Below are 23850 nucleotides of genomic sequence, written 5' to 3'. Positions count from 1 at the left end.
GTATACCATTAATATAAATGTAATGTAGTAATTTTTTTTAAGTCATGTTAATTGTAATGTACAATTTGATTAATTGCTAAGTGAATTTTGTTGTTGTTAGAATATGTTGAATTTATTCAAGAGGAAAAGTCTTTCAGATATTGTTTCCATAGATTTCTAATGGTTGAAATAATAAACAGCTTGAGTTTCAACCATTTGTCTATAAATCTGCTCATGAAGAAAATAAAGCTAGAACTGAGTTGGAGTTTAGTTTTTATTTTTCATTTTGGTGGTTGGAGAAATATCCCTACTTCATTCACAGACGTTAAAATTGATCTTTGCCCTTATTTCCAGGTTACAAACAATATTTGCAAAATTTGATGAAGTGAGAGACTCTGGAAATATGATTTTAAGTAACATCAGTGGTAAGTATGCAACTATATATTGCTATTCAAAGTTGGAGGTTAACGTAACTCACATTTAACCTTTATTAAGCACTGTAATCTGTTTTGTGGAACTACTAGCATTACAAAAGTGAAGCTCCTGTTAATCTGTTGTAGAAATACACATATAAGCCACAATCTGAACGTTAGACATTAGGGTAATTCTAACAAATGCTTACTTTCTCATACTGATAGTCTTTCTTGAAGTCATTGTTAATATCCTTTTCTGCACAACACTCTTGTACCCCACTGTGTGAATGACTAAAATATCTTGCAGTGATTGCTATAATTTCATTACTTACATCTCTGCACTATTGCAGTGTAAAGGTGGTAAAAACAGCTAGTTTTGCAGCACCATTGAAGCAATTAGGTCCTCAAACTATGTTCAGAATAGTTACTTCTGTGCTCAGTAAGGGGTAATGAGGAGGTTTCAGAAAGGCTATCTAAATAGGTGTGTGTAATTCTTTATACATTTTCATACATTACATATATTTAACTTAGATCATGTCTCTCTCCAGGAATTAAACATAAATATATTGACAGTTTTTTTTCTTTAAAAGAAAAATATTTAAGTGTCTATAAACAATTGTAAGAGCATTTTGAAACTGTTATAGCTATTAGAAAACTTGATGTGTGTTGAAGTAAGGACTCTGATCTTACTCAAGTTCCCTGTACTAGCAAATTTACTTTTGCTAGATTTTTTTAACTGTTAGTTTTGATGCAGTTCACTGAAGCAAACTTGTGCATTGAATTCCTGTTATAAATTTCCCATTGTGGTTCTAGTATAGTATTTGGTTTTAGTGAAAGAACAGAAGCATCACTCATTATTTTAATTAACAAATTACTTTGAGTTTTGTGTTTTTAAGTGAAAGCCAATTATAAAAATTAATACTGCAACTAAAAAGGGTGCTGCATCAGAGACTTCAATAAGACTGCTTTGGAGCTTTCATCATTCTTTTTTGTTGTCTCAGGTGTAAAAAAATCCTGATTTACATTTATAGGATTTTTCTGATCGTTGTTTTTTGAGACAAATCTGGATTGCCTTAAAAGTGCATTCTATTATAAATTTAAAAAGTAGAGAAATTAGAGTTAATGTCACCCTGTTTTATTAAATATAAATGCATTTTCCAAAAATTAGTATTGTGACTGATACAGCAGGGCCAGGGAGCAGTGGGATAGTGGTCAAGGGGAGATATATAAGCCCTAGGCTAATTAAGGTGTGGTTCCCTATAGACTAGGAAAGGTTACTACAGGTTAATAGGAGCACCTGTAGTCAATTACGGCCCTGTCCAGAACCTAATAAACCCCTCCTGCTTCAGGCAGTCAGGTGGTACAAGGAAGGAGAGAGGACTGGAGTTTGTAGGTATGTTGCTGAGACTTCAAAGACCAGAGAACCAGAGGAAGGGAAACCCTGCCCCAGCAGGGCAGGGAGACTCCCTCCCCCACAGGCAGAGACCAAAGATAACTCTACCCCAGAGGAAAGAGGGTAAGAAACCTGTAGGGTTTGAGAGGGTTAGGGGCTCAGAGTGAGGAGCAAGCCCAGACCGCTTCCCTCCTCTACTATCTTCCCAGACCACTAGTGGGGCCCTCGGCACCTGAAGACCAGGGACGAGGGGTGGTGTCCTAGCCCTCCACCAAGAAAAGTGTGGGACCCACCATACCAACCCTACAAACCAACTTTCTTTGTCCTCTAGACGGTAACATTTGGTGGATACTGCACTAGACAAAAGGCTAGAGTGGTCACATTTTAGGAGAGCACTAGGAAGTCTGGAATATGTGTAGTTAGACTTGGGCCTGTATAATGCAGTGCAGAAGCAGGAGATGCAGATTGGGACCCAGGGTTTAACAGTTCCTACCCCGAAGTTAGAAATGAGTGTAGATGCTGAAGCCCCAGGTTAACAAACCCATGGTCTGCCAATTTGAGTTCTATTAACCCTGGGCTTAGATTGCAGTGTATACATAACCTTAGGGCAGTGGTTCTCAATCTGCGGCCCATGGGCCACTTGCAGCCCAGTCAGCACACAGCTGCATCCACGTGACTTCCTCACGGCCATATAGGTAGTATTGGATGTGACCCTCAATGATAAATAGGTTGAGAACCACTGCCTTGTGTGTATGTCTACACAGCAGTATGCACCTGTGTCCTGACTCGTGCATGTGGGCGTATATTAGCCAAGCTGACTTCTGAGAGTCCATGGTGTGAGCGGGGAACATGCATATCATAGGTCAACACGCACTCTTCGCCATACCCACTCGAGCACACCAACTCAGGTTCAGCTCACCTCTTATGTGGATTTGAGTGTGGATGTGGGGGAGGGGAGGAGAGTGTGACATTGGGCATGCAACACAACCCACTGCAAGCATGCTTTGTAGATGTACCATGATACTGCACTCCTTATTGGACTCTTGTATTCTGAGCTTTGCCTCAGTCTTTTTATCTGACTTTAAGCACGTTGCTTAACATCTCTGAACCTTGGTTATCTCATCTGTAAAACAGGTGTTCTTTGAGTGCTGCTTCATGTCAATTCCAATTAGGTGTGCACGTGCTGTGTTTCCCCCCAGCAGTATGTCAGGTTGGCTCAGGCACCTTCTGGGGTCCCGCCTTTTGGGCACTGGATATAGGACCCTGCTGACCTGCCACTCTCTTAGTTCCTCCTTACCACCTGTGATGGTTAGCTAGAATGCTCGTTCTTCCTTTGGCAAGCGTGTCTCTAGCAGGTGAAGTTTCACTCTTTTATATAGTTAGTTTACATAGTCAGTAGTAGTTTTACATACAAGTTTCATTTGGGGGTTTCCCTCCACTTTCTTCCCAGTGGGCATGCCTCGGTCTCCAGGTTTTAAACCCTGCGAAGCTTCTGGCAAACTTATGCCCAAGAGCAACCCCCGTTCTTCTTGGTTAAAGTGTTTGGGGGAAGCTCATCAAAAAGAATGCTGCAAAATTTGCAGAAGTTTCTGTCCAAGGACACATAAGGGAAGAGATCAGCATCTCAAGTTATTAATCATGGAGGCAGCTCTCCATCTGCAATTGGACCCTGAGTTGACGGAGCCAACCCCGAGCATCTCATCATCGGTGTGGAGCGCACTGGCACCGCCAGCACACAAATCGGCCCCGAGGAAGACTTGAGTAGAGACCCTCGGCACCGACAGGACAGGGTCAGCACCGCTCACTTTCACCAGTGCCTCATAAGAAAAAGCAAAGAGACATGAGTGGAAGTACTTTGTTCTCTCTAGAGCAGTGGCCACCAACCCGTCAATCGCCATCAGCTGGTTGATCATGGGAAGTCTCTCAGTTGATCGTGATGTCCGGCCGCGGCAGTGAATTGGGGCTGCCGCTAAGGCAGGCTCCTTGCCTGCCATGGCCCTACGCCGCTCCCGGAAGCAGCCAGCATGCCCCTTGGCAATGGTCTCTGCGCTTTGCTCCTGCATGCAAGTACCAACCTTGCAGCACCCATTGGCCGGGAATGGAGAACTGTGGCTAATGAGAGCTTTGAGGGCGGTGCCTGCAGAGAGGGTCAGTGCACAGAGCTACGTATCCCCCTCTCCACTCCCCAGGGGCCTCAGGGGCATGTTTGGCACCTTCTGGGAGCAGTGTGAGGCCGGGAGCCTGCCTTAGCCTTATTGCACTGCCAACCGGGAACTGCCTGAGGTAAGTGCTCCCTGGTGGGAGGCCACAGCCCTGCCCTGAGCCCTCTCCTGGAGCCAGCATCCCTTACTCCCTCCTGCACCTTGACCTTGCTGCCCCAGCCTTGACCCTATACACCCTCCTGTACCTTTGCCCCAGCCCTGACCCCCCTTCCCCCAAACCAGCACCCCGTCATGCACCTCAACACTGTGCCCCAACCTGGAGCTCCCTCCTTCACCTAAACACCCTCCCAGAGTTTGCTCCCCATATCCCCTCCTACACCCCAACCGCCTGCCCCAGGCTCAGCCCAGAGCCCCCTCCCACACTGTGATGCCCTCGGCCCCAGCCCAGAGCCCACACCCTCTCCTGAATCCAACCCGCTGCTGCATCCTGGTGAAAGTGAGTGAGGATGGGGGTGAGTGAGCTATGGAAGGAGGGGATGATGGAGTGGGCGGGGTTTTTGGTAAGGAGGCAGGGCCTTAGGGAATTGGGCAGGGTAGATCCTTGGTTGCCCTTAAATTCAAAAAGTGATTTTGGGCGTGAAAAGATTGGAGACCACTGCTCTAGATGCTACGAGTACCTTTATACCCACCCACCCCACTGGCAATGTTCCCTCTAATTTTTTTCATCCCAGTGTGGAATAAATTTTATGTGCACCAACGTATGGCCGGATGTGCGACACCAGTAGAAACAAAAAAACTAGATATAATGTATATTTTAAAAAAGTTACCATAGGGATAATTACTCCAGCCAGGACAAGTTAAGCATTTTAGAACTCACTGCTCAAAATTAAATTTGAGCGTAAGAGAACTAAAAATTATGAAATGCATAGACCAGTCAAAACACTAAAATAATACACTTTGAAAGAATAAAATTACAGCGAATATATGTGTATTGCGGGAAGTACCAAGAAGCAACCACAATAATAATACAAGTATGTGTTGGGAGGTGAGTATGAAAGTGACTGTGTGTGTGTGTGTGTGACCCAGAAACAGTGTGTAACACTGTAAGCATGTGACCCAGAGACTCTGTGTGTGTATATGACTCAGAGACTGTGCGCGTCCGCTGCTGGGGAAATCTCAGAAACAGTGCACTGTCTCTTTAAGAAAGGCGCTCAGTCACTCACTGTTCACTGCAGCAGCTCTGAGTCCTCTCTCCTTTGCTCTACAGAGATTTGGTACGGGGCACGGGGAAAAGGACACACTGACATCAGCACCCTCCTCCTTCTCCCTCACGGTACACAGCCAGCAGGAAAGTCCCAGGAGCAGCTGCAGGACAGGGCAGCGTGTGGGAGGAAGGGCACCCGAACACATGCTACTGGCATGTGAATCTCTCCTTGGCAGCCACCCAAGTGTGCAGCTTACAGGGAACGCAGCTGGCTGAACTCCCTAGTGGTGGCTGTGGCAAATGAGGGAGCGCCAATGCCTACCCCCCAAAAATCAGGAAAGAAAAAAATTGGACCTCTTTGGGAGGAAGATGTATTTGACTGTGGAGCTCCAGCTCCGTATATCTAACCACCAGGCTGTCCTCGGCAGGTACAACTACAGCACCTGCGGAGCGATGGACAAGTTTGTGGAGCTGTTAACAGAGGACTCTAGTGTGGAGTTTTCCTCGCTCATGGAGGAAGGGTAACTGGTTTCCCGTGCTTTGCTGCAGGCAGCTCTTGCTATGGCTGACTCAGCGGCCAGAATGTGGCCTCAGGGATAGCCATGAGAAGAAGCTTCTGGCTGCAGGTCTCTGGGCTCCCTTACGAGGTCCAACAGTGGATACAGGACCTCCCCTTTGAGGGTTCAGCCTTGTTTTCAGAGAAAACAGACTCACGGCTCCATAGCCTGAAGGACTCAGGGGCCACCATCAAGTCCCTTGGCCTTCATACTCCAGCTAATTAAAGGAAACACTTTAAGCTGCAGTCCCTGCCTAGTTTTTACCAGCAGCAAAATAGGCAAGACTTCTTCCACAGGTGGAATAGAAACAATAGAAGGAGGCCTCACCCTTTGTCAGGCCAGGGCTCTGGTCAGACAAAGCAGTCCTCTGGCTAGAAACATAACTTTTGAAGATACGCCCGGGGGCGATGCACCAGTCTGGACACTGGATCCACCCCGCCGTACCTTTTTGTGCCAGCTGTCCCCTTTCTACCCATGCGTGGGCCTGTATTACAACAGATTGGTGGGTGTTCTGCACAGTAGAAAGGGGAGAGTCCCTCCCATTCTCTACCTTTCTGCCCTTCCACCCCCGCTTCCCTGTCCCTCTTCAGTGACCCTTCACACGAGCAACTCCTCACATGGGAGGTGCGCTCGCTCCCAACACTGGGGGCAGTGGAAGAGTTTCCTCAGGAGTTGAGAGGCAAGGACTTCTATTCCTGATATTTCTTAATACCAAAAGCCAAAGGCGACCTCAGGCCCATCCTAGACTTGCAACATCTAAACCAGTTCATAAAGAAACTGAAGTTTTGCATGGTCTCTTTGGTCTCCATTATCCCTTCCTTGGATCCAGGGACTGGCATGCTGCCCTCGACTTGAAGGGTGCTTACTTTCATATTTCAGTCACGCTGTCCCACGGAAGGTACCTCAGGTTCGTGGTGAACCACAATCATTATCAGGTCACAGTCATCTCATTCGGCCTGTTGGTGGCTCCTCAAGTATTTATCAAATGCATGGCAGTTGTGGCTGTGTTCCTACGCAAGCGTTGTGTGGAAATATTCCATATCTTGATGACTGACTAATCAAGGGCTGCTCCAGGGCGCGAGTGCAAGCACAAGTCAGCTTCATAAGGGCTACTTTAGATGACCTGGGCCTTCTGAATGTATAAAAGTCAACCCTATCCTCTGTGCAGTGGATAGAGTTTATAGAAGCGATATTGGACTCTACGGGGGCCAGGGCATACCTCCTGGAGTCGTGATTCCGGTCCCTGGGCTACCTCATTCGAAGCCTTAGGCTGTTCCCTACTACCACAGCAAGGAATTGTCTAAAGCTTCTGGTCATATGGCCGCTTGCAGCTATGTAGCACAACATGCCAGGCTGAGACTCTGGCCTCTTCAGTCATAGCTGGCCTCGGTGTATTGCCTGGTTCAGGATGGTCTAGACAAGGTTGTCACTCTATCTTGTCCTGTCCTCAACTCCCTCTTGTGGTATATCAAACTGCAGGTGGTGTGTGTGGGGGTTCCCTTCACCAGACCACAACCAGCCCTCTTGCTGGTGGTGGATGTGTCAGTGTTGGGATGCGCACTTGGGAGACCTCAGGACATAGGGCTGCTGGTCTCAGTCAGAGCTCTCCCTTCATGTCAACATCAGGGAGCTGAGAGTGGTCTGCCTAGCATGCAAAACATTCCAAGTTCATCTGCAAGGGAAGTGTGTATCAGTTATGACGGACAATACAACAGCAATGTTAGGGGGAGGGATAGCTCAGTGGTTTGAGCATTGGGCTGCTAAACTCAGGGTTGTGAGTTCAGTCCTTGAGGGGGCAACTTAAGGTTCTGGGGCAAAATCAGTACATTGTCCTGCTAGTGAAGGCAGGGGACTGGACTTGATGACCTTTCAGGGTCCCTTCCAGTTCTATGAGATAGGTATATCTCTGTATATTATATAAACAGATGGGGATGCATGCTTCTCTCATCTGTGCCAGGAAGCCCTCAGACTTTGGGACTTGTGCATAGCTCACTTGATACAGCTGGAGGCATTGTACCTGGAGTACAGAACGAGTTGGCGGTCTATCTCAGCAGGTTCTTTCATGGCCACGAATGGTCCCTACACCCAGATGTCGCAAACACCATCTTCCAACAGTGGAGGTTTCCCCAGATAGACTTGTTTGCCACGCAACGCAACAGGAAGTGCCTGCAGTTTTGCTTCTTCCTGAATGACAGCCCAGGCTCCATCATGGACACGTTCCTCCTTCTCTGGAAGGGACACCTCTTGTACACGTTTCCTCCTATACCTCTCGTTCACAAAGTGCTTCTCAAGGTTTGGAGGGATGAGGCCTTGGTAATACTGGGCCCATCAGCACTGGTACACATCTCTCCTGGAAATGTCTGTGGAAGCCCCAATCAGCTTACTGTTCTTTCTGGACTTGATAACTCAGGATCATGGTCATCATTAAAGGTACATCTGGCTGCTATTTTGAATTCCATCCAGGCATGCAGAGTCTGTCAGACTTTGCCAACCTGATGTCGAGTCGTTTCCTAAAGGGTCTCGACAGACTCTACCCTCACCGTAGCGCTATGTTTCTTGTTGTATCTCTCATACAAGGTGGCATTCCTGGTAGCAATAACATCGGCCAGCAGAGTATTGGAGCTCAAGGCACTAACTTCTGAGCTTCCGAGGACAATGTTCAGCTCAGACCTCATCCGGCATTCCTCTTCAAGGTCGTCTCCCAGGTCCACATTAGCCAGGACGTCTTTCAATCAGTTATCTATAAGCTGCATTCAAGTAGCTGGGAGCAAAAACTTCACTCATTGGACGCTCGCTGGGCTTTAGCTTTCTACATTGAGTGAACGAAACTGTTCCGGAAATCCATTCAGCTGTTTGTCACAGTGGCAGATAGAATGAAGGAGTTTCCAGTCTCCTTCCAAAGGATCTGTTCTTGGATCATGTTCTGCATCTAGGCATCCTGTGATCTGGCAAAGGTACCTGCTTTCCGCTTACAGCGCTCTCCACAAGGGTGCAGGCATCATCAGCGGCGTTCCTGGCCCATGTTCTGACGCAGGAAATATGCAGAGGTGCGACGTGGTCAATGCATACCTTTACCTCACATTATGCTATTACCAGCAGGCCAGAGACAATGCAGCCTTTGGTAGATCAGTGTTACAGTCAGTGAACCTTTGAGCTCTGACCCAGCCTCCAAACTTGGGCTTGGTAATCACCTAATTGGAATTGACATGATCAAGCACTCAAAGAAGAAAAAGTTACTTATCTTCTCTTAACGGTTGTTCTTCAAGATGTGGTGTTCATGTCCATTCCTGTACCCATCCTGCTTACCCCTCTGTTGGAGCAGCCGAAAAGAAGGAACAGAGGAGGTGGCGCTTTGGCAGGGCCCTATATCCAGCACCATAAAGGTGCTACCCCAGGGGGTGCCTGAGCCGACAGATACTGCTGGGGAGGGAACTTTCTGGCCGCTGTGCACTCACCGCGTGCATACCTAATTGAAATGTACATGAACAACACTTCTCGAAAAACAACAGTTATGAGAAGGTAAGTAGCTATTTTTTTAATGCTTTTGCGCCTTGGTGAAGGATTTTGAGATCCTGTGGGTGGCAGGTGCCATATGAGTGCAAATTATTATATTCCTTTCAACTCTGTCATCATGGAGGCAAAATGTCTTGCATTAAATACGTGCCTCAGCTTATTTTTGGTCATACCTTAATGTTTTCTTCTCAGTTTAGCAGTTTTCAGTACACTGATTTATTAAAAAAACAAAAAAAAGGGGCCAACATCAAAAGTAAAATAAAAAAGCTTCCCCTCTCTCTCGTGGAAGGCAGATTGTGATTTTGACAAGGGTAGTCTATGCTTTCTATATTTGCATCCAGATTGAAATTTATTGTACTGCTTCCTGTAGCAGCATTGCCAGCACCTTTTAGTACCTTTGCCAAACATGGCTGGTTAAGAGGCCAGATTCTAATTTCCATATGCATTTGGAGTGACACTGATGGAGGGAAAATGGTTTTGTACCTTGTTTTCCTACTTTGATATATTAAAAAGATCCGAAATGGTTTCTATTCTTCTTTTGGGGTTTAAAAAAGAGTGTGTGTGCAGGGAGCCCATAGGGCTTCTACATACTTAGCATTTCTACAGATAAATGTAATTTTTCCTGTTTTGCTGAAGGTTTCTCTTAGAGGGCCCAAAGATGTGGCTTGGGAACGTTGACTTAACTCAGGGGTTCTTAAACTGGGAGTTGGAACCCCTCAGGGGATCATGAGGTTATTACATGGAGGGGTCACGAGCTGACAGCCACCACCCCAAACTCCACTTTGCCTCTAGCATTTATAATGGTGTTTAAATATATAAAAAAGTGTTTTTAATGTATAAGGGGGGGTCAAACTCAGAGGCTTGCTGTATGAAAGGGGTCACCAGTACAAAAGTCTAAGAAGCCCTGACTTAACTGAAGGGAAGGATCTTTGATTCTTTAATCAAATAACCTTCTGCCAACTATTAAGGTATTTCAGTTAATACCTATTGAACAAAATTTAAAAAATAAAATATTAGGTTAAAACAATCGGAATAAAAATCACTTGCAGATTTAATTTCCATGTTTGATTTTTTTAAAACTTTATTTCTCTTGGAGTTTGTCTTCACTACAGTTTAATTCAAGTTAATTAATTGCCATTTAAGTTGAGTTAGGCATGAAGATGAACCACAAATGTTTGTACCTGGAGCAAACGTTTGTGAAGTATCTAAACTAATAAGTACAGATGTGTTAGCTAACTTGACTTAATTGGCAATCAGTTAATTTTAATTCAAAACACTAGTTGCCTGTGGACTTCTCTTGGGAAAAACAAAGTAGAATGAAATTTGCTCTAAGAACCTCTGAACTTTTTTTCAAAAATGTTACAGGCCTCCTTTATCAAACCATAAACAAACTAAATAAATAACCCCAGTCTTTTCTCTTTTAAAACCTTATGGGCTGTGTTTTTATCAAATAACATCTCTGTTGCATTGAATGAGAAGAAACAGAGTTAGAGCTGACATAAAATAATTTTGCTGTGGACGTGAATTCTCTCTTTCATCTCCTTCCCTGTCACGTGGTTTCTCCATCTTTCCCAAAAAAACAGAACAAAAAGCAAAGCAAAAATCTGATGGCATCAGTTTCAACCCACTCTAACCCAAATGCTATCCTAAAAAGGTAATCTGAGGCCTAGTCTACACACAAATTTGCATTGGAATAACAAAAAGTGTGAATTGAAATTGTGTAGTTATTTCAGTACAAGTCTGTGTGTTGATTCTAGCTGCTCCGATTCCAGAATAAGTGTTCATACACAGATTTGCACTGAATAACTATATAATTTCAATCCACACCTTTTCTACTTCTAGGATGGTTCTGATTTTATCAACTTTAAATTGATGCTAAGATTCAGAAGGATTATATAGAAGCTAAGATAAGGGATTTTGGACAGAGAGAGATAGGAGGATGGTGACAAGTTTAATGACGTAAAGGCAACAATCAGACATGTGAAGAGGTGAAATCACTAAGGGAACAGATGTAGTGGGAGAAGAGGAGTGGACCGTGGACAGAATTTTGTGGAATCCTCATGTGAGGTGAGAGCACTGAGGAGGACCCACTGAAATGGGCACTGAAGGAGCAATAATTGGGGTAAAAGAATGGAGTCTCAAAAGGCAAGGGAAAAATGGAAGGTTTTGCATAGAATGGCAAGAGAGGCGAGAGAGGGATCTATAGTGTTTTTGCTTTGATCCCTTGTCTCCAACCTTAACTGATGTTGTACATTCATTTTGTCTTCAACTGAGCTTTTCTTTTCTTGGCTATGCCTCTAGTAGTACTGCAATCACTCAGTGGTTTCTTTCCTATCTTCTGTCAGTCAGCTATTTGGTAGATGATAGAAGCTGGCGTCTTTTCTCCGATGTGTATAACACAGATGAATTAGCTAGTATGAAAACCTTTACCTTTGTGATTTGGGGTTTTGTTCACATTTATAGTATTAATACTGCAGTTTTGTGCTTAATGCTATGGTGGTATAAATTCATGCCAGTTATATCAACTCATAGGTTAACTGCCAGCTTTTGCGCTCCTTAATTCCCATAGAAATCAATGTTGTATCCCTGCAAACTGGAGAAGGTAATTTAAAGCACCTCCCCATTTTCAGCAAATAAATGACCATTTCCATGGAAACAGGAGTGGCAGCCACACTAGAGCTGTTAGAATGCTTGTTCTGCTGGCTGAGGTTTGTAAATATGATTTCTTGGAGAACCTGACAGACTTCTAGTCTACAGGATTGTAAATGTTGGGAAGAGGGTATTAAAGTAAAAGTAATTAGAATAGAGAACATTAAGTTGGGTTTTTTTTTCCTCTTCAGTGGGAGAAATGATTTGAGGGTAATCTGAATTGGCTGTCTAGGCACAATCTTTGCAGTTCTCACTTAATAGTATGTCTCCATTCATAATGCCCATTTTATAAAAATAAAATGTGATAGTATGAGCTAGTGTGTTAAAGCTTTTTGTATCACAATTTTAGGACAGATATTATGGGTGGAGAGGCTATGGATGAGTTATGTAGGTCTTTCCAAACAAGTGTCAGTAAAAACTTAATAGTATCACACATCACAAAAATATTTGTTTTGCCACTTATTTTATTTTTAATGCTTTCCTTTAAGTTTCTCTTTGCTATTGTCTCCCGGTAATTATAGTGGCTTTGGAAGCATTGATGTCATTGATATTGGCAAAGCTCCCAAATGTGATTCAAAATGCATTTATATAAAGGTTTTGGAAATATGGGCATTTGCTGAGAATGTCATGGCTGTATGTGAGGTATAAATTATTAAATTCATTTTATGACTGGCAAACACAATCCAAGTGGCCAAGAGATAGGCATGTGATTTTTTAATTTTCATTGTTGTTGTCCTAGCTAGCTAATAGTTTTAGGCATCAAAAACTATTGATCAGCAAGACATTAGCTGAGACAGGGAAATATAACTCTATGACAAAACGTAAAAAAGAACCTTGGCTTGAATTCTTTTCCTCCCAGAGTTACTGAACACCTTCATCTCTCATTGATATAATTTTAATAAAAATTGCCCAGAACTGTCCTCAGCAAATGAGTGCCCCTCCCTTCTTATTTGAGATATTTGAAATTATTCCATAGTTAAATGCATATTGCACTTGAAGCACCGCTTCTTTTAGGGGTGTCTACCATGCCATAGGAAACAAATTGGGTATGTGTTGGGGTCAGTTTTTTTTTAAAAATCTAGATTGTGTACCTTTACCTACCTACACATTTATTACATTTTTACAATATTACACTCTTTATACCTATATTCTTATATTATGTAATATGGAATGTAAGAGTGTTAAAAAATAACTAAGGAAAATAAATGGAAATAGCTCAGTTTTCCAGCAGACTTCTTTGGTAGATGTGATACTGTCGCAGTCTATATGCATCAAGTGGGAATGAGCAATCTGTTGCAAGTCTCATTTGAAAAGAAAGGGAAAGATTTTCAAGTAGATTTGAATGCCCCAAGTAATTAAATTATTGTGCATCTATATCTTAAAGCCCCCCCCTTTTTTTTTAAAGAAAAGTTTGCAAGTTGTCTTCTTAAAAATGCCTATTTTAATAAAGGAACTTCCATATCAAATTAGAATATCCTTGTATCACTTCTTTGGGCACAAATTTCATGTAAAAATCTGATTTTTGTTTTTTCTTTGTATGTAGTTGAGTAGCATGAAGTGGCATACTTGTAAATAAGGAAACAAATAGCTATGTTCTTTCTGCATGGAGGCAGATTTGTATGCATTTTTGATCTTTCCTTGTAGAAAGCACTTGTCTGTCTTTATGGGACTGGAAAATAACTGTTGTTTCTTTTTGACAAAAGGTATATTACAGACTCTATGCAGCTGCACGGTTAATTGAATTTCAGTCTCTGTCTCCACCAGAAGCAATTCTTGCTTAATGTGACACAGCTTTGTGCACACAGAAAAGCCTTTGACAGACTGTCTTTGACATGATTTGTTTACAGCAACCAGAACTGTTTTTAGACCATAAGAGGTTAATTGAGCAGATTTGGAATATTGTTATTTCTGTGCTTCTTGTTTTCTCTTTGTAAATAGTAAAGGATAATTATAAAGGGATAAGAATCCCTTTTAAAAGATGTAAATCAGATAATCCATCAGATCATGTGATGATCACTGTTTGCAAAGGCATCTTTAGGGAGTAGATGCAGAAAGTGATTACTGAACACATGCCTCGTGTTTTGATGATTGCATTAAATGCTTTCTATGGGACAACGTTCATTGGCCAGGAGAGATTGATTTAAATAAAAAACAGGCCAGACCCTTTTTGTAAAGAGGAGGAAAAAAAGGAACCGAAATCTACCAGTATGTGCACCATTAATGTTTAAGATAGAATGATACTGGATATGCTAAATTGAAAGCAGTTTTCCGCAAGAGGTAGGACTTGTATTTTGAAATGGTGTAGCAGCTGTTGGCTATTGCACCAAAGAACTGCAGATCTGACAGGGTCACACAGTACTCTGTCTTCATGCTGCACTGGATTGAGGGTGGCGCAGGCACATACAGTCACTCATATAGTTGGCTGTTACTTGATCTGTTGGTTCATTCAGAAAGCTCCCAGTAGCATCTAAATTGTATAATGGCTGTTGGGGATGGTGAGTAAGATTTTTATGTTTGTACATATCCATTTTTTTCTGTACGTTTGTGTTGGCTGAAACCATTTTATAATCTCTAAAATATTTTGGACTAATATTATTGCATATTTTCTGTGGACTAATTGTTTTTTGTTGCTTTACCACTTTTAGTGCATTTAAACTGATAAAATAGAGAATAGCAATTTGATTTGCAAGCCAAATACTTAACTCTGTCATTATTTTGTGTGGTGGTCATGGGGAATGTGGCTGAAGAGGATGTGTCATGTGTATGTAAATGATGGGGAAATATCCAAATGCTTTTGTAGTGAGAAGACAGCTTCTGGAGCAAAGGCTGATTCTTTTGAAGCAAGGTTTAACCATATTAAGTGCATCAAAGTCTTCAGTTATTCAGGTTGACATCTTATCTGAGGTGCTTAGCATCAGCTGAAGTCCCATCATGCAAGGATAATCCAAACCACTAAGGGTTTCTTTAGACACTAAAAATATTAACCTTAATACAATATTTTGGTAAACTTTTATTTTAAAATCAGGTCTTTGGATATTTGTGGCATTTTCTGTAATTGAAATAGCTATTTTAAATAGGTTAAATGTCTCCCATTTGCATTTTGTATTGGCACATCTGTCCAACAAATAGAAAAAATGCTATTACCTAAGTGTTTATTTTAACAGAACTGGGTAGCATCTGCTGAATGTAGTGTGTTAACAAAAAAAAAAAAAAATTAAAAAAAAAGTAACCTAGCCAATATTTTAGGGTATTAATAAAAGGTTTACTTTTAGAGCTAAAATATAAATACAAGAAATAAGTGGCATGTTGTTGTATTTTCTTCAGCTATAATAGCATTGTTACATAAACCAATATGAATGGTCCAGTATTACAAGGCAAATGAAATAAGTTGTTTATGCTTTGATTAGATGTAGTGCATGTGGATAAAAATGTGGCATAGCTTGGCTTTGTTTACTTTTGCACTTTTGCCTAAGGTGGTTGTATAACTGGATAGCCTTGGTAACCTTCTTCTGATAGTTCAGACAGGCTTTCAAAAGTCTTGTCTGACTTTAAATATTTTATGTGGTTCTGTGTGTGAATATGCATATATATATATATATACTTTAAAAAAATCGTCTTAGAAGACAAGCTTATACTTTAATCTTGCTAAAATGTATACATGGGAATCTTGAGAGAGAAGTTCTCATTTTCTAAGTCACCCTGAAAATTTTCTTTCAGACTTGAGCTTTTTGATATTCACCCTTTCAGCTAGTAGCTGTACAGTATTGCAATCAGAATAGCCGTTAAAATTGCTGTATTACAGTTCTAGAAATATTGTCTATTCACATAAAAGAGAGACTATTCCAGTTACATGAGTTAGATATTTTTTCTTGATCATAAAGGACACTTCCTCTCCTCCCTCCTCCCACCATTGGTGCAAGTTGTTTTTGACCTTTAAACACTGCTGTTTTACTACTTTTCTGTAACACTGGCAAGCTCCATTATTTTTCTCAGAAAAAGATCATGGATTTATTTAGGGAACTAAACAGATTGTAAACAGTTTCACTCAGGTTTTTATGTGACGTACCTTTAATTATATTTGTTTTTCATGTAAAGTATCTCTCATTCATGTTCTAAAAATGGTTTATGGAAACTTATAGTTCAAGGGCACAAACATGTTAACAAATAACCATATTCCCTCAACAAGGCTAAAGAATTTTTTAGCTCTGTGATGAATTCAGATTTACAGAGTTGGGGGTGGTTGTGGAGCTCTTCTCTGTATAAATTCATTCGTCATTAGCACAAGAACTAAGAACAAAGTACTGTTCAAGCAGACAGCTGACATTCTGTGTAGGAGCTTTGAGCAATAATGTCAGATACAATTAACAATGTGTAGGATGATTATGTAGCAGTTTGTCTTGCTTAAATCTACTGCTTCATACATTTATGAGGAATTCAGTCTTCTGTTATTGCATAGTGGAATGATTAGGATAAAGAAAACATTAGTAACTGTGCAGTAAACTTGATCCTTTTTAATAATTTAAATGTAGATTTTGCCATTTTGGTTTTGTGTTCTAGATAACCATGCCTACGGGCTAGTAAACACTTTGAATAATTTTTTAAGAAACTAAATGTAATCCTGGTTTTAAATCTTCATGCTCCAGAATATTGTTGTTTTTTCTTTTGTAACAAAGAGAAGTCAGTAGGCCTATTGGTTTTGTTTATGTGCAGTTTGTGAAGACCTGTGTTAAAATTCTGGAAAATGTTATACAGGACTGTTGTTAAATTCACTATCCTGAATTTGTACTGTTGAATCAGCTTCAAATTGGATTAAAAAGCAAACCCCGTGATATCTGATATAAAAGTTCAGCTATAGAGATATTGTAAAGATAAGGTGGTTAGCTTACAAATTCTATGTGGGGATACTGGTATTTCAGAAACGAATTTTTGGTGGGCAGTCTGGCTTATTGTAGTATGTTTTTTGCAGTTATGCAGTTTTCTCCAGAATACAAACAAAGGTATATTAAAATATGTGGTTACTAAATTTTGAGTTATAATTTTATTTACATTTACGGTTCTAATCACCATAATGAATGTGGGGGACAGTTAGGGGTTTTTATTTGCTTTCAAGTCAGTTGTCTCAAGCTCTCCAGTGTTTTGTTTGAATGCAAATATAAAAAAAATTATAGTATATCTCAGACAACATAAATGTTTCAGTTTTCATTGTATGGAATATGTTCCAACACGACAATAACATTGTGTCTTACTTCTGAAGGCATTTCACATATTTAGGTGATTGTAAGTGCATGGTTGCTTTGCAAATCAGATTCTGAGGCTGCTAAGGAGAATAAGTCAAGAACTGTTCTTGGCACTGGATTTCTTGTGAGCTGTTCCTTGAAGAGGATAATGCAGCTGTCTTTATCTGCTGGTAACCAGATTAGGGCTTTTAGGATGTAGCTAATATAATTGTTGTGTACTACATCATCAATGCAGGGCGATACACACCCTTCTTCCTAGTTTGTAATTCAGTTGTTTCATCAAGATTTTGACACGTTGACTGCTAATTAGTGCAGTGGTGTTTTTTGTCATTTCAGAGGCACTGGGCTGCCTTGCTCAGATTTGAACAGAAAAATTGGGATATGGATAAAAATTCATTCATAGATAAAACTAGATCTGTGAAAGCAGAGGGAGAGGGGGCATATTAAAACCACTCTGATTTTCCTCAGATAATAGGTCAAATGTATTGTACTAACAGACCTAGGGCATTGAGGACTATCTAAAAACATAATCAGATTTGTGAGAGAACACACTTGTCCACTGTATTGTACTTTACTTTTGTTGTGCCACACATTTCCCCTTATATTTTAATTCATTTGTATCTGCTGATCAATGGGATTTCTTAATAGAATTCCATCATACTTACAGGATACTTCAGTGTTAACTTTTGTAAATTGTCACATGCCAGAATTTGATCTCTGAGTATAAAGTGTATGCACAGTTGGTTTGGGGAATATGGAAATTTACCTTTAAATTCCACTCTGTGTAATAATATGTAACAATTTATGCTTTTGCCTACTTTAAAATATTATTGTATTAATACATAAGCAATCCTAGAGCATGTGTGCTGTTATCTCCTATCTTACTGTTCCCTGACATTCTTTCTTAAACAGCAGTGTCTTTAGTAAATCCTTAATCTGATTTACTGCTTCCTGTAAAATTTGGATGCTATACAGTTTCATGATATTTTATTTCTGGCTGTAAATATTTTACATTAATGATTTATGTAGCTTTAGATATATGTGAAGATTTTATTGTGATATTTAAAAAGCATCCAGTGGGAATGCACATCAAGAATGGACACAGCCAAGAAGTTATTTCATTTTGTGAGAAGTCAGTTCCCACACAACAGATTTCACTTTATGTGAAAGATGGATGTGACAATCTCTTCTTCATGCTTGGACTAAAGTACATTTGTGGGACACGGCTATGTTGCTAAGGACCAGCCCGAGCTCACTTCCTAAAAAAAGTTTTTTGCAGATAATGGTAGCCAGAATGTACTCTGCGGAAATGGAAATAAATCAATCAATCCCCACTTCAGTTCTTTTATAAACATGGTCTCCCCCCCACATGTTAATTGTTCCTAAAATATCCTTCCATTGCTACTACTGCTGTAGCTCCCTCAGTGTTAGCAATGCTGGGAACAGTAATGTTGTAAAAAGGCTTCATGGTGGCTGGCATTTTAACCATCATGTCTAGACCTGCAGGGCAGATCTGGATGACATCGGGTTTGATGCTGCTCAAGTACAAGTTAGTAGAAAAACTCCCATTGACTCTAATGGAACAAGGATCAATCTCATGATGATTAGAATGCTGGCTGCTGCTGGCACCTTGACTATACTAGGGCACCTACAATTGCTACCAGCAATTTAGCTGCACGGGGTCTGGCAACAGTATAAGAACTTGAAGGAAAAACATGTGGTGTAAATGAGACCAAAGGGCATATGAAGACTTATTGAGATAAAATTTTAGCTAAGCATAATTATTGAACAAATAAGCATATCTTGGTACAAATATTAATATGAATGTAACTTCTTCCTTTTTCTAACTTTTATGTATAATTAATAATTACACCCTGAGTAGCAAAGTAACTGGAAGAAAAAGGAAAGAGGTGTATTCTGACAAGTTCCCATAGCTCCAGGCTTAAAACATTTTTATAGGAGGTTTATGATACAGTGAGGGACATTAATTTATATTCAGAATACTATAAAAGTGTAAACAATCTTTGTGGAATTAGACAAATTCAAAATTATTGATTTTGGCGTGTTTATGTAATGTTTTAAATGTAAGATTTATTGATGAGTGAATTAAACACTTAATTCTTTATCACAAATTCTACTTATTCCTATCTATGGAAACTAAGTTGCACAGGAATTGTATTTAAATAAATAAAAAGGATAAAAGTGAGGGGGGAAATACCTCAGTTAATTCTATGGCTTTGTTTGTTGGATAATTTTCCCCTATTCTCAAGTCCTTAACCATCTCATTCAGAAAATAAATTTACAAGTTGTGTAGCAAGAAGAATACTTATCAATATGTATGTTGAGAGAGAGGCAGGTGGGACAGAACAGCATGTGCTGAGGAACCTCACTTCTAAAAATGTTGGGAAGAGGATGGGGCTAGAATATAAGAGTAGTCAGTATCTACCTTATTCCTGAGTGTTTTTTTTTAAATACAGTGGGACCTGACCAAACTGGAGAATTATAAAATATTCTAGAAAATCCTTGTTTCTGCTATCAGTTTTCTAGTCTGCCTTTTCATTGTGCTGAACACTCATCCTCCTGAAAATCAGACCACATTAAGGTGAGTCTAGTTGGGCATTGAAAAGTACTAGTCACTTCTGAAAATGTAGGCCAAATTATACGGGGAGAAAAAGTTTTAATTTCTGCCTCACCGTATTTAGCATTCTTTCTATCCATAAAACATCCATGTTTATTTCAAAGCACTAGTAATTCTTTAATTTTCAAAAACTTTGGAAAAAAATCTGTTTTGCTCTGCATCTTAACTTTTTAATTAAGAAAATAGTTGAGGATATTAGAGCGGAATAGAAAAATGGTTCATACAAAATATAGTTTTAAGCCTTTATCTGTTTAACTATTTTCTCTAGTACAGTATGTAAAGGTTGATCTAAAACTAAGGCAACTGGAAATTGGGAGCAATCTGCAGCATTTTTAAAGCAAATTAACTCCAAAGCGCACATGAAAAACCACTTTCTTCAAAAACTATGTATTTGAATAACTTCTAAATAAAATTTACATAATGGGTGTTGACTTTCTTTCTTTAAAAACAAACAACCTTAACCCTGACATCTTTTGTTTTCTTCCTCAAAATTTTCCTGCTGAGACCTTGTAATTCCTGTACTTCTTTCCATCCCCCTCCCCTTGGTAAGTTTATAGTGCTCTTAGATGATCTTCCTCCTTTCAAGAATATTTGGGGGAAAAGGGGATTGATGACACACCATATATGTGATACATCATTCTCTATATTTGTATTTTAAAATTTACCTTATTCCTGTGAAACAACTTTTTCAATTAATTTAGCCCCACTGATGTATACCATCCAGATACCTCTGTCAAAGATTATCAGCAGTGAAATAACTTATTTTGAGTTTTAAATGGTGGTTATGAGGTAACAAAGTCAACACCCATTATGTAAAATGGGGCAGTTCAGACTTTTCCTAGAGCTAGTGTGTCTACCTGCAATCTCACCAATGCAGAATGTAAATCTGGTTTAATAGTCCTTTTTAGCCACTAGAATGACTAGAAAGTTATAAGTGCAAAATAACAGTAAAAATGGTGTTTGGGGCATTCCTGTTTCTTTTAGTGACTTCATATCAAATTTACTCTGTTTTCAAAATGTAATCTGATTATTTTTAACAGCTAACAGTGAAAACTCAATACAAGATCTGAAAGTTGACAGCTGTTGTTTCTGCTGCACATATAATTTATAGCAGTAGTGTTTCTGTGAGCCATGTTCTGCCCTCAGTTATATTTGTAGAACCCCAATGGGATGAGAGAAGTCTAGCCCAGCTCAGTCTCCAATAGCTTTCTAGCTGTACAGAACTAAGGAGCAAATCTGTCGAGGAAGAAGTTGCGGTTGATACTTAATAACATTTTAGGATAGGAACATATGTTAAATTTTGAAGAAAACATGGGAAATATCACAAATCTATGGAGAGAGACCCCACATCCACACACTAGCATGGATTTTCTGTGATACTTGTTTCAAGTGACCTTACTTCTGACCAGCTTGTAGTTGCTGTGTAAAGGCAAGGTTGATTGTTTGTTTATGATCTAGCTCACAAGCCTCCCCATTATTATACAGTGTCCCAGTTATCAGATAATCAGATGGTAAGACCCCTTAGTCCTTAATGTAGGTCAATTTAGAATACCTTGTTTAGGTGTGAAAGTTCTTTACAGCTTTGTCTGTCTGAGGCATAAACTCCACTGAACATACCACGTGGTCACTCTATAAGTATTTTAGCTTTAAAGAACTGAGTATAGGATTTTGTATGGCTTTTATAGAACATCCCCACCACCCTCAAACAGACAAAATAGCATACAAGTTGCTATGGGGACAGCAAAAATGGCCCGTCCTGTAATAGTTTACTTTGAAGAATAAGTCCTTGTAGTCTCTTTAGACACATTTAAACAAAAACAAAAAAAAACTTAGTGTGTGTCTAAAACAAGGAGTTGTAATGTATGAACCAATAATGATTTATATAGTCTCAAGTTTGCAACACATATGGTGGCATTTTTGTGGCCACTGGCATGTTTTCTTACGTCTGTTAGATTTCATTTTTTAAAATGATGGCAATATGTTAACCAAACAGTCTTTACAATAAAAAATTACACATTTAAAATGTTATCTATTCATTTATAGACTCATAGATTCTAGGGTCAGAAGGGACCAATGTGATCATCCAGTCCGACCCCCTGCACAAAGCAGGCCACAGAACCCTGCCCATCCACTTCTATAACAAACCCCTAACCTACGTCTGAGTTATTGAAGTCTTCAAATTGTGGTGTGAAGACCTCAAGCTGCAGAGAATCCACCAGCAAGTGACCCATGCCCCACGCTGCAGAGGAAGGCGAAAAAACCTCCAGGGCCTCTGCCAATCTGCTCCAGAGGAAAATTCCTTCCCAATCCCAAATATGGCGATCAGCTAAACCCTGAGCATGTGGGCAAGACTCACCAGCCAGCACTCAGAAAAGAATTCTCTGCAGTAACTCAGATCCCATCCCATCCAACATCCCATCACCGACCACTGGGCATACTTATCTGCTGATAATCAAAGATCAGTTGCCAAAATTAGGCTATCCCATCACACCATCCCTTCCATAAACTTATCAAGCTTAGTCTTAAAGCCAGATATGTCTTTTGCCCCCACTAGTCCCCTTGGAAGGCTGTTCCAGAACTTCACTCTTCTAATGGTTAGAAACCTTCGTCTAATTTCAAGTCTAAACTTCCTAGTGTCCAGTTTATACCCATTTGTTCTTGTATCTACATTGGTACTAAGCTTAAATAATTCCTCTCCTTCCCTTATATTAATCCCTCTGATATATTTATAAAGAGCAAGCATATCCCCCCTCAGCCTTCTTTTGGCTAGACTAAACAAGCCAAGCTCTTTGAGTCTCCTTTCATATGACAGGTTTTCCATTCCTCGGATCATCCTAGTAGCCCATCTCTGAACCTGTTCCAGTTTGAATTCATCCTTCTTAAACATGGGAGACCAGAACTGCACACAGTATTCCAGGTGGGGTCTCACCAGTACCTTATATAACGGTACTAACACCTCCTTATCTTTGCTGGAAATACCTCACCTGATGCATCCTAAAACCGCATTAGCTTTTTTAACGGCCATATCACATTGGCGGCTCATAGTCATCCTGTTATCAACCAATACCCCAAGGTCCTTCTCCTCCTCTGTTGCTTCCAACTGATGTGTCCCCAATGTATATCTAAAATTCTTATTATTAATCACTAAGTGCATGACCTTGCACTTTTCACTATTAAATTTCATCCTATTACTATTACTCTAGTTTACAAGGTCATCCAGATCTTCCTGTATGATATCCCGGTCCTTCTCCGTGTTAGCAATATCCCCCAGCTTTGTGTCATCCGCAAACTTTATTAGCACATTCCCACTTTTTGTGCCAAGGTCAGTAATAAAAAGGTTAAATAAGATTGGTCCCAAAACCGATCCTTGAGGAACTCCACTAGTAACCTTCTTCCAGCCTGACAGTTCACCCTTCAGTACGACCCATTGTAGTCTCCCCTTTAACCAGTTCCTTATCCACCTTTCAATTTTCATATTGATCCCCATCTTTTCCAATTTGACTAATAATTCCGCATGTGGAACCGTGTCAAATGCCTTACTGAAATCGACGTAAATTAGGTCTACCGCATTTCCTTTGTCTAAATAATCTGTCGCCTTCTCAAAGGAGGAGATCAGGTTGGTTTGGTACGATCTACCTTTTGTAAAACCATGTTGTAATTTGTCCCAATTACCATTGACCTCAATGTCCTTAACTACTTTCTCCTTCAAAATTTTTTCCAAGACCTTACATACTACAGATGTCAAACTAACAGGCCTATAGTTACTCGGATCACTCTTTCTCCCTTTCTTAAACCAGAGAAGGTTAGCCTATTGATGCTTTTTGGGAAGAGGGACTGGATTTGGGAATAGTTAACTAGAGCCTGAAATGTTTCGCATCTTTCAGTGGGAATCACTAGTACTGGTGTGCTTTAGGCCAGGTCTAGACTAGAAACTTTTGCTGGCATAGCAATGTTAGCTAGAGGTTTGTGGTTTCTTGCAACATTTCTATGCTGGCAAAAGCCTTAGTGTAGATGCAGATATACTGGTATAAAAGTACTTTAGTCAGTGTAGTTTATTTTGCTCACCAAACTGGTATAATTTATATTGGCAAACTTTTTTTTGTGG

At 40.3% G+C, this 23850-nt stretch overlaps 1 protein-coding gene across 15 annotated transcripts in view; it reads left to right on the top strand.

Moving 5' to 3' along the window:
• LOC127043791 (CLIP-associating protein 2-like) overlaps positions 1-23850 on the top strand; it is a 197330-nt gene that overhangs the window by 68486 nt on the left and 104994 nt on the right. For all 15 annotated transcript variants that reach the window (XM_050937913.1, XM_050937900.1, XM_050937899.1 and 12 more), the window contains exon 7: positions 334-404. In XM_050937913.1, the coding sequence (XP_050793870.1) occupies positions 334-404 (71 nt within the window). The remainder of the gene's footprint in view (positions 1-333; positions 405-23850) is intronic.

This window comes from Gopherus flavomarginatus, chromosome 2 (genome assembly GCF_025201925.1).
Source record: "Gopherus flavomarginatus isolate rGopFla2 chromosome 2, rGopFla2.mat.asm, whole genome shotgun sequence".
NCBI classification, from domain to species: domain Eukaryota; kingdom Metazoa; phylum Chordata; order Testudines; family Testudinidae; genus Gopherus; species Gopherus flavomarginatus.
This window is presented reverse-complemented; position numbering and strand designations above follow the sequence as displayed.